The 14220-nt window shown below is 46.1% G+C and overlaps 1 protein-coding gene across 1 annotated transcript in view; it reads right to left on the minus strand.

Annotated features, from left to right (window-relative positions):
* Window positions 1-13854, minus strand: part of SIAH3 (siah E3 ubiquitin protein ligase family member 3) — a 73610-nt gene extending 59756 nt beyond the window's left edge. The window contains exon 1 of the mRNA XM_007960335.3: window positions 13582-13854. Within this exon, the coding sequence (XP_007958526.2) occupies window positions 13582-13716 (135 nt within the window). The 5' untranslated portion in view covers window positions 13717-13854. The remainder of the gene's footprint in view (window positions 1-13581) is intronic.
* Between the last annotated feature and the right edge of the window lie 366 nt (window positions 13855-14220).

A 14220-nucleotide genomic window follows, 5' to 3' on the forward strand; every position in this document is an offset into this window, starting at 1 on the left:
GATATGAATATTAGAACTAAATTTGAAGCCACATCCTAGTCCAAAGCCCGTGATGTTTCCAACACATTGATAAGTGTTTAAAATACCTCTGTGGACTTTTCTTTTCTATTAAATTTCTGCCACCCACGATAAATGGGTTAAACTCATAAAATTAACCTGTTTGCATTCTCCATTTTATGTCTATTGTATTCACCACATCACCCCACATTTTGGTGTAAATTGCCTCAAACTTTTTTGAAAAGAGGCAGCCTGTAAATCAGTTCAATTGTAAAGACTCATCTTTGCACACCAAGGTCACTTTGGAGGGAGGTAAAGGGCAAGTGTCATCTTCTCATCTGACAGATTAAGTAGCCAAGGTTAAGCGACTTGCTCAAGACCACACAAGGAAGCAAGCCAGAACTGCAAATGAAAGCTTAGCCTCTTGATTCTGAGTAAACCTCCTTGGCCAAGTCTTTTCAAGGAGTGGGTGGCAAGTGCCTGGGAGCTCGCCTCTCTGTTTCTAATTTCTCTCCAATTCTTGGAGAGCAGCGCGTTTCTGGCACTTGCTTCAGTAAGCACACTGAGAAGGGTCCAACTGGCATTTATTTAATTACCATAAACAGATGTAGCACTTTGGCTTCAATGAGGCAGCTTCTTGATGTGCTCATCAGCCCTCCTGCTTACAGGGAGGTTCGCACAGGGCATGGGGGTGGCAGAGAATAGTCAGGTTCCTGCAGTGCCAGCGCCTGCCCCAGTGCCCCCAGGCCACCACCCTGGGGGACACTGTGACAAGCAGACATCATGGAGGACAGGGAATTGTGACGATGGCACATGTCTGAGGCCTTTCCTCAGGTTTCCTTTTCATTCCTTCCATTCCAGTCTGTCCTGTGAGCCTTCTGCACCCCTTGGTGACTTTTCCCAGATATCAGTGCTGTTTAATGAGGTGGCTCTGAGACCTCCTTTGGTGATTTTCCCTCCTTGGCCCCTGCCTGAGTGTTTTCCTCCCGCTTTCTAGGATCAATGTGGACACAGTGCCTCCTTTCTCTGGCTTTCGACCTGGACACACGGCTTGTAGGCATCATCCCGCTTTCCTTCCAGACACCCACCTCCCACCCTGACGCCTCCTTCACTCGGTTCTTCTCACTGCAGTATTTGAAAAAGAAAATGTTGGAAGGGCATAAGGGGAAGCATTTACCAGAAACCAAGGTAGAAGCTGAGTTAAATTAGGTAGGAAATGGTCATTAAAATTTCGTTCCTCTTTGATTTTAGGAAAAAAAAATTTAGTTATAGAGTATGACTGCTAACGAGAAAGGAAATTTCGAAAGGCCTGTGGATCTCTTAGAGAACAGGTGTTACATGCTAAAAGCCACGTTCTCTTAAAGGCCATTTTTGCTTTGTATAAATAGACTTCTTTCTTTTTTTTTTTTAAGAGAAAAAGCAGCCTGTTTCATAGTATGTGGATGCTTAGAGAGCATTTGCATTTCCAATGTGGTCAACCAGCTTCCACTGTTAGATAATGACAAGACAATCATATGGCCTAGATTTGGAGACCAGTCCCAGTTTCAGACATTTTTGTCCACCTGTTACACCAGATAACTCATTTCTTAAAAACACATGGTCATAGAGCACAAACTTCCTTTCCTACAGGATAATTTTGAATTGGGCATTTACATAAAGTTGTGGCAAAGATTTTCCAGAAACATTGTATACAAATCATAATTTTTAGGCTGGGTGCGGTGGCTCACGCCTGTAATCCCAGCACTTTGGGAGGCCAAGACATGCAGATCATGAGGTCAGGAGATTGAGACCATCCTGGCTAACATGGTGGAACTCCGTCTCTACTAAAAATACAAAAAATTAGCCCGGTGTGGTGGCACCCACCTGTAATCCCAGCTACTCGGGAGGCTGAGGGAGGAGAATCAGTTGAACCCAGGAGGTAGAGGTTGCAGTGAGCCGAGATCACGCCACTGCACCCAGTCTGGGCAACAGGGCGAGACTCCGTCTCAAAAAACAAACAAACAAACAAAAATCATAATTTTTACCAAGCCTGAATTTGGAGGACTTAGCTCTTTGTAGAAGCTTCCAGACAACCAATTCTATGATCAGGAAGGAGCGCTAGCTCAACATCAAGGTTAAAAGCAAGAGCTAGGCCGGGTGCTGTGGCTGACGCCTGTAATCCCAGCACTTTGGGAGGCTGAGGTGGGTGGATCCCCTGAGGGAAGGAGTTCAAGACCAGCCTTGCCAACATGGTAAAATCCCATCTCTGCCAAAAATACAAAAATTAGCCGGAAGTGGTAGTGTGCACCTGTAATCCCAGCTACTTGGGAGGCTGAGGCGTGAGAATCACTTGAACCCAGGAGGCGGAGGTTGCAGTGAGTGGAGATCGCACCACTCCCCTCCAGCCTGGGTGGCAGAGGGAAACTCTGGCTCAAAAACAAACAAACAAACAAACAAAACAAAGAGCTGAATTCTGCTGCTCATGGAATGGGTTCTGGAGAGGTTACTTCATCTCTCTGTGCCTCAGCTTCCTCATGTGTAAACTGGAAATAGACTAATGAATTATCCTGAGGATTTTTTTAAAGGCAATTCAGGTAAATCACTTAGTACAGTGCTTGGCACTTAGTAAGTGCTCAATAAATGTTAGGCAGTTAAAAAATATACACATAGTCTTAATTTGGGTTCCCCAAAAACAGAGCCCGAGATAAGAATTTGGATGCAGTGGTAAATTTGGGAGGTTATTCCAGCAAGCAGGAGAAAGGGAACAAGTGACTGCTGCAGGCCACAGCAACTCCATCCCACCAGGCAGCATAGAGAAGCACAGAGGATGCTACCAGGATGGCCCACCCAGAGCCGGAGCATCTCTGTGTGCGTTTATACACACAGAATGAATAAGACAGGGTCCCGGCTCAGCGTTTTAAAGTGAAATATACTCAATATTAATCCTAAGGCCAAGCATGTCAGCTCAGTTGTTTGTCGTGAAAAGTAACTCTGAGGGATGACATATCAAGACATGCTTTAAAGCACAGAATTTTAATTTTAAAAAAGGTTCTGCCACAAAGAGCTGGGTGACATTGAGTAAGCTTTTCAACCTTTTTCTGTTTTGATATTCTGTATAACGGAGAATGATAATAATATACTACTTCCCAGTGATGATTAAATGTAATAGCACTTAACATAGTTCCTTGGTGTAGCATTTTGTGGTTAGCATTATTGTTTTTATTGTGTGCATAACTAATACAGTAGAAAACTATTGTCAGGGTTTCAGGATGTGTAGCCGCCTTGGCCTAGTATAAGTCATCATACATCCCTAAAGTACACAGCGGGAACCCAAAGTTCCAAGTGGCCACTTGCCCTGGACTCCCTGGCACATCTTGGCAGAGTCGTAGCAGTTAGATCCGAGGGGCCATGAAGTCTGGTTATGAAGCTGGCAGGTGGCAAGGCTTGCTGACCAGTCTCTTGTAAAATCTGTGTTGCTCATCTGCATTTGGTTTCATCTCTATGGGGCCTTCCTAATGCCAAGCTAACCCTGCCCTCCGTCTCCAAGCATGGGTTGCAGTGGCCCATCTCTTCTGCAGAAGATCATGTCCTTTTCATCCTGGGGAGCCACGGCCTACCGTTTCCTTTCTCAGGCTACGCTCTCCTTGCTGGAGTGCTGGTGCCACAGCTGAAAACAGCTCTGCAATGTGCAGTTCCCTTCTTTCCATGGATTTATTCTTGATTAAAAATACATTAAAGGACCAAGAAATGATTACAAGATATAGCATCTTGCAAGTAAAACTGACATTTCCAGTTAGACCACAATTCTAAATTATCCACAAAGACCCTGTTCTTCTGGTAAAAACATTATGTTTGTTTCTGACCTGTTTTCTGATGGTGCCATAGTCAAGATGAATAGGTAGTCTTTGGATCCGTCCTGCTGTTTGAAGGTCTGGGATGATGGCTGCAAGGGTTTGATGACTTCACGTGGAGCCTCATCCCTGTCTCTCACTATATATTTGTGCCAGCACTCGAGACACGAGGAACATTTGCCTTTTTAATGCCCCGCTGTTGTCCAGCTGGTTTATACCTTGGCAAGGTCCTGAGAACAAGACCCCTCTGGGAAGAGGTCCAGCACTGTCATGGGGACATATTACAGAGTCAATGTCCTTAACCAAAGTGCCCAGCTCTGTTGGAGCCTCATCCGTGGGAACCTGGGGCAAGTCACTTCATCCCCTTGAACCACATTTGTTAGACTGGGTCCTTGAACCAGAACATTATTCTGGCTCTCAGCTTAAATACTGTGTGCTTCAAAAGCATGGTCCTCAACAGGTGTGTCATTTTACTGCTGTACCTTCCCCCTTCCCTCCAACATACAGTTGGAGTAAAAGTTTGGTCACCCAAACTTGGGCAAAGGAACTTGGGTCACATTTCGTGCATCAGGTAACATCTCTGCGGGACTCATCTACTAGTAATGATGATAACTACTGTTAATGGAGTAATTATAACATGCCAGGTGCTGTGCTGAACACTTTATGTAAATCGTATGTATATTTTTTGAGACAGTGTCTTGCACCGCTACCCAGGCTGGAGGGCAGTGGTGCAATCATGGCTCACCACAGCCTGGACCTCCTGGGCTCAACCGATCATCCCACCTCAGTCCCTCCACGCTGAATAGCTGACACTACAGGTGTGGGCCATCATGCTCTGCTAATATTTATATTTTTGGAGACATGAGGTCTCACTATGTTGCCCAGGCTGGTCTCGAATCCCTGGGCTTAAGAATCCTTCTGCCTCAGTCTCCCAAAGTGCTGGGATTATAGGCATGAACCACCGTGCCTGGACTGTACATCATATTATTTAATCTTTACAACAACAACCATTTTATAGGGGAGGACATGCAGACTCTGGGAGGCCAAAGATATTATCTAAGGAATGCAACATTGGATTCAAACCCAGATCTAACTCCAAAACTCATACTTTAGGTCCTCAACTAAAACATTTCTCTTCTTTCCCAACACCACTTTCTCCACTTACCTCTTTCCTGAGGCTGGTTGGTTACAGACTGGGTGGGGAAGAAGGGTCTTGTTTATCTCTACTTGTTCTTCCACTGTGCTGGGGGCCAGTTTTCCCCACCCACTGGGCTTTGCATTCTGTGATCTTACACTTCTATTCAGAGACCACTCAGGGCCCACACAGGGGAGCATCTCAGAATTGCCATTATTTCTCTCTCTGTGTGTGTGTGTGTGTGTGTGTGTGTGTGTTTGTAGAAACTCAAGTTGGAGTGTAGGGAACTCAGGCCTAGGGCTTAGCTCATTAATGTTTAATTTTCTGATGACAGTGGGATCTAGGAGTTCTGTCTTGCCCTTCCTTAATTCCAGAGGCTGCAGCCTGGACTAAGCATCATCCCCCTTGTCATCCATGCCCCGCTCAGAGGGAAGCTATGTCCTCAAGGTGCAGCGAACTGCAGGGCAGAGAGAAAATGTACAACCTCACAGGGACATGCAATTTCTGCCTCCATCTGTCTCTCTACCCTGCTGAATCTCAGAGTGGTGTCACTGAGCCTACAGATATATACCCTTCAAATCAGACACCCCTCACAGAGCCACCTACCCACATGCTTACTCGAGCCTCTGCTAATGAAAAGAAGGAATGCATAAGTCATGAGGGGCACGTTTTCAGGATGAGCAGAGAAGGGGATTTATCTGCATGGCTCCTGGCTCTGTGAATGACAGGCCCCAGCTCGTTCAGCTCCTGTCCCACTGCAGGCATGAGTGTCTTCCTGAGACCCAGCCTGTCTTCCAGGCTCAGAGCCCAACGGGGTTCCATGCTTTCTTTGAAGCTAAACATTAAGGACAAATCTGACTTTCACATGAGGCAAAAAATTGTTCTATTCACAATTCTCTTCAAGACCAAAGATAACTCACAAAATACCAAGAAACAGCAAGCAGCAAAGTTTGCAGAGAGGAAGGGAAGGTGGAGAAAGACAGCCAGGTGGGGCGTATGGGGAGTCAAAGCCAGCTTTGAGTAGCTGCTTTCATCATAATGACAATGCTAACAGTTGGTGCTGGTCATAATCCCAAAAGATGCAATCACAAACATCATAATCCTGAAAGTTGAAATCCCCAAAGATCAAAATCCCTAAAGTCCAAAATCCTGAAAAATCTCATTCCCAAAAGATTAAACTCCCAAATGTTAAAATTCTGAAAGTCAAAATCTGGAGAAAGGATTTGTACATTTAGGTTGTGTGCAGGATAACTGCACCATGTTAGTTGTATCATGTTAGGCAGAACTATTACCTTGTTATTGTCTTATGCGGAAATTAAGTATGATTTAAGGAGATGCGTACGGGGGCTAAGTTGTGAACTTGTGAACTAAATTTTAGGTGTCAAGTTGACTGAATTTAAAAATACCTAGAAATCTAGTAAAGCATTATGTTGGGTGTTTCTGTGAGGGTGTTTCCAGGGGAGGTTAGTATGTGAGTATGAGTGGGTTATCTGGGGAAGAGCTGCTCTCAGTGTTGGTGGGCACCGTCTCATTGGCTGATGGCTGGGAGAAACAAATACAGAAAACAAATCGATCTCTCTCTGAGAGCCGGGACAGACTTTTCTTCTGCTGCCTTGGACATCAGAACCCCAGGCTCACCAGCCTTTGGACTCCAGGACTTATACCAGCAACCACATTTAAATGAGAGTTAACCATTGGCTTCCCTGGTTCTAAGGCCTTCGGACTTGGAGCAAGCCATGCTACCGGCATCCCAGGGTCTCCAGCTTGCAGATGGGCCTGTCGTGGGACTACTAAGCAGTCATAATCGTGTGAGCCAATTTCCCTAATAAATCCCCTCTCATATATCCATATACATACATATCTTACTGGTTCTAGCTCTCTGAAGAACCCTGACTAATACAGATTTGGTACTGGGGAAGCCGAATATCATTCATTCTTATACATTCCTTACAACACAGTGGAAGAGATCTGTGAAATTGACCCCTCACAAAAATGCTATGATAAGTGTATGAAGCCATTTAATGGTGAAAGGTAAAAGTTTAAAAGCTAATTACATTGGTGCTATGATAGCAGAAAATCACTTAATTGCAATGGTCCAGCAATAACCAAACTTTCAAGTGGACAGCATACACTTATAAAATTTGTAGACCACAACCACCCTCCAAATACAAGTGCGGCGACTATTTTGAAGATTCTAGAAGAAGTGAAAATGCAGGTGAAAGATACAAAAAAACTCCCCTGCCAAATTATTTAATCATGTACTACTTCTGCCCTTTCACACATAGTGCCAATACACTATGCTATGTATTTAATCTTCCTATTGTCTCCAATAATAGATGTATACATTGTGTAAAGACTTTGAGAGAGTTCTCTTTTGTTTTGTGGATTTTTTTTCCTGCATATTTGACTCCAGGAAAGTGCCTTATCACAATGTTGACCTTGTGTGTCGGCATTGTGTGTGTGTGTAAAAACGCTGAAACTTCCTCAGTGAATAAACAGCTGTCCTTTCTGTACATCTGCATTTGTGAAAGATACCATTTCTTGAGATCTCGGCGGTTTGGGTGACTGCACATGCAATGGTGACTTGCTGGTTTTTGAGCCATCCATCAAAAGATTTACGTTGTCCATAACAGTGTTTCAGATGGCCACAGTTATAAAGCTGGGTGCACACAATTACCAACCATAGTAATATGCATTTATACATTTCCCTTTTGATCTAGTTCTTTATGAATATAGTTTGTTTATAACTTATCCCCATGCTACAGTTGTTAGTATATCTGAGTGTTTATGCTTGCAAAAATATGTATGTTACTATTGCCTCTTTTATGGTGTTAAGTGGCCTATAAAACACTCTGTTGTATTTTGTATGTTTCTCTTAAAAATGTAAATAAGGGTCTTAAAATTTAAAGGATTTTTTTTCCATAGTTATATTTTTGGGACTTTCATCTTTCCCAATTTCAACATTCAGATTGTATCTTTCAAAATTATGGCCTAAACTCATAGAAAGGGTGAGGGATTAAGGAAGAATGATGACTTAGAAGCTCTAATTCGTGAAGAAAATGTGGCTGTGGTAAAGGGGAGATGGGAAGGTGTGTGGTGCAGCCCAGGGTGTCATGCTGCTGGCCCCGGGAAGGGAGATAGGGTACAGGAAGGGGACTCTTGCAAGTTTTCGCTCTCACACCATGCACCTGGAGGAAGGGACTTTTAGCTTAAAATTTGAAGGCAACCTGGGGCAGTGTAGGAATATAGATCTGATGTTAGATGACCTAACTTTTTTTTTTTTTTTTCTTTTTGAGATGGAGTTTCGCTCTTGTTGCCCACGCTGGAGTACAGTGGCACAATCTTGGCTCACCGCAACCTCCACGTCCCGGGTTCAAGTGATTCTCCTGCCTCAGCCTCCCAAGTAGCTGGGACTACAGGTGCCCGCCACTACGCCCAGTTAATTTTTATATTTTTAGTAGAGACCGGGTTTTACCATGTTGGCCAGGTTGATCTCAAACTCCTGACCTAAAGTGATCCACCTGCCTCGGCCTCCCAAGTGCTGGGATTATCGGTGTGAGCCACCGCACCTGACCTAGAAGACTTAACTTCTAGTCTCAATTTTGTCAGTAAGGTCTCCATTCTTTGGGTTGATTCCTTCCACTGGACATTTCGTGTCTAACCAGGTCACTGTTTCCCTTTGGAGGAACAGAGCTAGTGGATGAAGATGACTTTGCTAAGGGTAAGATATCTCCACAGACAGTTAATTTTTTTTCTTGTTGTTAATTGCTAGGAAAATAATCCATCTTACCCCAGGGAAGCCATCCAAATGACTCAGACCTCTCTGCGGATTTCAAAGAAAGCTTTCAGTATCTATTTTCTAATTTTCCCAAACAGTCCCTGCAGGTTGAGGGATCACGGTGAAGAGAATTCCACCAAATTTGCTTCGAGGCTGCTGGATAAATGTAGTACAGAGGTAATTGGCTCACCTCATCACAGCCGCCAGCTTCAGCCTCCCCTACAACTCAATCACTGGCACACGGCTAACCAAATTACTGCTCCGGGCTCTGCGCCTCCCCGTTATGTGACTCAGGAGCCTCATTTGCAATCACTGTTAACCAGAAAAGCCACACGACTGCTCTGAGCCCACAGAGTGGAGTGTCATACAATATTCACAGAAACCCATGGGCCGGAAGAGGCTGCAAAGCCTTTAGAATAACGCTCGTACAGTGACCCCCACCAGCTTGGGGTCACCTTCCTTACCCTTTCTCCAGCCCCTCTGGCAAAGTGACTCCAGACTGGACAGAGAAAGAAGACTGTGAAATGCCCAGAGCTCTGGGAATGGGACCATCAGAGGTGACTGTGTGGAGAGGAACTGAGTAACCCACATACCAGCTATTAAATAATCTCGTAGGAAGCCTTTAACTGCTTTAAAGTAGGTATTCATGCAGAACACTCCAAAGGCCACCTCTAAATCTCTAAAGACAATGCTCAGGTCTTTACCTCTCATTCAGCCGCCTGCTGTGCTGTGTGAAACAGAGTTAGCAAAGCCCGGTGCAGCACGGGATTTCCAAAGATTATCCCATAAATGGCAAAGGCGGGCACACATCTCACATCTCTCCTTTCCTGGTCCTGCCTCCTCCTCTTCCTTACAGCTCCCACCCTCCCCACTGCCACTCAATACACATTTATCCACACAGGTTGGTCTTAGAATGAAAGGCACGTGGATGCATCAACAAATGGTACTGAAGTGCCCTAGCTTTAGATTTCATATCTGTCAGGCACTTAAAGCCACGATTGTCCCATATGCCCCTCCCATTCCATGTGTTCGTGTGTGTGTTTCTGTTGTAACCCAAGGTTAATGGGGTTGTCTGGGGTGGTGCAGGCACGGTGTGGAGGTATCAGAGAGGGCCTCATGGAAGTTTGCCAGAAAGCATTTTGCTATTCTTCTTTCAGAAACTTGTTTATCAAAGGCTGTGGTTAAGAGGAGGAAGCCACTCAGCCAGCCTCAGCCTAGCTACTGCCTGCTTGGGAAGTGCTCGTGACCGACGCCAGAAGGGCTCCGGCTAGCACTACAGAGCCTTCTCTGGAAAAACCTGGGCACAGGGACTGACCGATCCTCCCCTCAAAGGGCACCTCTGCAGATGGTGCAAAACAAGGCAGGGCTGCCCAGGGCAGGACACTGTAGAAGCAGCTAGTGCCAGTGGAGTGGAGCCAGGAGAGCAAGGCTTTCTTCATTTAGAAACAAGCAAAGGACAGGAGGGAGAGAGGAGTGCTGAATCAGGACCCAGAGCAGGTGTCCTCATGAGCGCCAGCCTGAAGCCTGCTCGCCACATTTCAATAACCACTGTGAATGAGGAAGCAGAGGGCAGCCGGCCAAGAGAGCTGGCTCCTTGACGGTCACTTTTCACAGGGTGGAAAGAAGTGTGGGCACTGTTTGGAACCCTAATCTGTGCAAGTGGTCCTCAGAGACAGAGACTGAGACTGAGGGAAAAGGTCTTGTTTGCACTCTACTGCCTGGCACTCACTGAAAGCTGAGGTCTCTTATGTTCAAGGCTGGCTACTCTAAATGCCCCTTTTAATTAGGGTGAGCTTCAGGGGTGTAATGGCTTTAACCAGAGGATCTGATGTCCCTGGGAAGGCTCTGCCTTCCATTTAGAAGGAAAGGCATCAGCTTGCTTGAAGGAATCCCAGGTTACTGAGTAATCACCATAATAAGATTGAGAATGAAGGTGACCTATAGAAGCATGGCAAATACACAATTTTCTTTGCTTTGTAAGTGAATTTTGATTATAACTCAGCACTTGCCTCAGGTTCTAAAATGCTGTTGGTTCGAATTCTCAGGAAAGCCCAGGAAAGGATAAAACACATAAATGCTTCCACAAAGAAAAACACAAGCTTCCCAGCCCTCTTTGTAGCTACACGCAACCCAGAAAATTGAAAGCAAGGTTGTAGTCTCTCTGTCCTTGGTCACCATTTCATGTACTGGCCTGTCATACAAAGTGTGGGGAAGCACGGCAGATCAATAGCTATTCTGGGTTAATATTGCCACAGAATTTTTGTTTTCTCTAAAAAAAGAAGGACATTCCTCCTCATTACATAGATCACAGCTTATTACATCCAAGGCATATTTCTGTGGTCTGTTTATGGAAATTAGTGTTTAGAAAGAGATTTTTTTTGAGGTTACATGTGCTTTTTAATACAAGCAGTGGGGCAGTGATGCTCCTATAGAGTTAGTCCTTTTAAAGCTCTGCAAATGACTATTAGCCCTTAGGTTTGAGAAGGGGGTACAACCTACCTGATGGGCCACCTGCACTCTCCAGGTCTCTCCCTACCTGGAGCCCTCTCCAAATCCTGCGTGCCTCATTCCACATCCTGGGGACATTAGCAGCACTCAACTTGCTTTATCTGGGGTGATGTTTCTCTGAGCAAAAATCCCTAAGTGTTTTTTTACGGGAAATGAAAAGCCAGATAAGCGTGTAAGTGAAAAAGTGAGCCCTGGCCTCTCAAAGCATGCCATCCATTTTTATGTTACTGATTATATGATTTCTAAATTGTCTGAATGTGTTAAGCGACAACTTTTGAATTTGCTATTGGAACTCTACAAATTATATATACAATAACATACATTATTTTTAGGGGAGAGTTATGAAACACCTCTGATACCTCTCTTCAGTCTCAAAAGCTGAGGCGGAGAAAGGGCAGATGTTCATAAGCCCATTTAAAAGGTGAGGAAGGGAAGGCTCAACGAGGTGCAGGAGGCGTTCAATTTCCCACAGCTGGCCAGAGCTGACTCAAGGCCTCCAACCCTAACTCTGAACTCCTGGGTCAGGGCGGCAAGACGATTTGTCAATATCCAGGCAGACATCATTGAGAAATACACACAAGTGGTTTCCTCTGGCTCCACACAGAGACCTTAACACCTGGCTATTCCCCATCATCAGCTGCAGTCAATGAACCATATAAATTCAAACTTCAGAAATGCCAAAGTCTCATAAGCAATTTTTAAAGGTATTAAAATACAAAACAGAAGTAAACAAAATTTCTTGCCCCAGGGAACTAACTAATGCAAAGTGACAAAATAATGGAAGTTTGAATGCGGTCTCAAAAGTGGCCATAAAATGGAATTCAGAATTATGCTTTAATGTGTATGCTATATACTTGCTTTGCCAAGGGTGACTGGTGTGAATTCTTATTTATAAAACTAAATTATCCAAGAAGAAGAGAAATAGTGGAATGAGAGGAAACAGCTCGCAAGCAAGAGCAGGTGTGAACAGTTGCATGCGATGGTATTGGTCACAGCTGGGGTACCAGAGCGAGTCAGATCCTAGGTCAGGGGCACCATAGGGGTCCCAGGACAGTCCATCGCTCCTCCACCAGGACTGGCCTTGGCATGTAGCCCCAGCAGCTCCAGGCAGCTGTCTTTCCGCGGAACTTCTAGGAGTGGGGGGACCCATCAGCGCTGACCTGCGGCGCTCCAGCTGAGGATAGTCTGGCCGTGGGAGTTTATAAAGTAATGGACAACAGGCAGTGCCCTTCCTCCCCAACAGCAGTGGTCAGAGGGACAGATCTATCCTCACAGAGACTGTAGGGCACGGGCGCTGCAGACATGGCCCCTCCCCCCCGGGCACTCAGTCCTGTCTGCCTTACACAGGACAGGAAAGGAACTTCCAACGAGTCCACCTTTTATGTTAGGAGAGAGGCAAGGTGCTGAGTTTCCCATCCGGGCAGTTCAGCTTCACCGTCTCCCCAGCCCCCACTCCCCTGACTTCTCCTCCTCCCTACCGCTAGCCAGTGGCCCAGCGTTCCTTTCCCGGTCAGTCTTGGCTGTGATGTTTAGCGGCTCTGCCGGACCCCATATTTTGTCTGGTCTCTAAAAGGGCACTGACCTGAGGGTGCAAATGCAGAGGCCGCGGGGCAGCTAGGCAGCCACGAGCAACCCAGCACCCAGCTGCCTAGGGAGCTCCAGGCAGCCGCGGCAGCAGCTCGGAGCTGATTACATTATTACACAATCCAGGCAAATCCTGCTCCAGCACAAGGAGCGCATCTAACCAGCAGGAAGGAAATAAGCCAAAATCCTCCCAACACCACACACACACACATACACACGAGTCTGAGGACAAGGACAAACACTTTGCAGAAAGAACCCTCCCCCAACCCCACCAATCTCCAGGTCCCTGTTTCAGGATTCCTCACCGCGCAGTAGCGTCTAAAATCCTCGTGTTTGACCACCTCTCCCAACACATGGGACAGAGAGCAATTTGGCTAACTTCAAATCCTGTCTCCAGAGCACTTGCCCACAAATACTAGGGGGAGCGATGGGGACGCCCCCCTGTTCCCTCCACCACCCTCACTTCTGCCCCCCACGCCACTCTCAGGTTGACAGCGTCGGGGAAAGACACCAGACCATCAATCCAATTTTTCCTGCCAGTTGGGGAAACAACACTCGGTCACTAACAGCACCCAGCCACCTAGAGAGCGAGAGTGAGCCGAGGCAAACACGCCGGCTTCCAGACACAGTCCCAGCCCCCGCGACCCGGCTTTGCAAAGGGCTGCACGCGCTCGCCGGAGGGTCACTGCCGCCTCCCAGAAAGGACTTGACCCTGAGCCGGGTGAAGATAAAATGACACAGAGACTCACCTTTAGGTTGTGAGTGGGGTTGACGACACAGACAAGTTGCCCGGCAGCGGAGAAAACCCGTTTAGCTTTGTAGTGCTGAAATCGGAGATGAATGAGATCTAATACAGCCCCAAAGCACTGGGTAAAGAAAAGCATCACAACTTTTGGGGGGTTGTTGGCCCGGGAAGGCAGCGGAGGAAGCTGTGAGTCCTTGGGCTCTGGAAGGAGCGCAGCCTCTGAGACACTCCGCGCCAGCCCGGCTTAGCGCGCCTTCATATTCATCATCAAAATAAGACGGTTAGAATCTTGCAGCAGTGAGGCGGCCAATCAAAAGGACAGAAATGTTATCCTTGAGGTGCAGAGACAGCCAATAACAAATGCCTTCCCTACCGAAACTCCCTGATGAATTGAGCCTGGCGGAGAATGTATTATTGAACATTACCATAGATCAGCACATTGCATTTATCTTGTGATTACAGCCAACCATACCTAATGCTGGGGAGATAGGCTGACAAAATTGATTGCTTAATGTGTCTCCATTTATTAATTGACTTAATTTAACATGAGAGCTTTTCTTAATGCCCTGGCAAGAACGTAAAGCGTTTAAGCCGCCAAATAGTACAACACCCCGCTCCAAAGTAGGCAGATGGATAACGCAGA

The sequence above is a fragment of the Chlorocebus sabaeus genome, chromosome 3, assembly GCF_047675955.1.
Source record: "Chlorocebus sabaeus isolate Y175 chromosome 3, mChlSab1.0.hap1, whole genome shotgun sequence".
NCBI classification, from domain to species: Eukaryota; Metazoa; Chordata; class Mammalia; order Primates; family Cercopithecidae; genus Chlorocebus; species Chlorocebus sabaeus.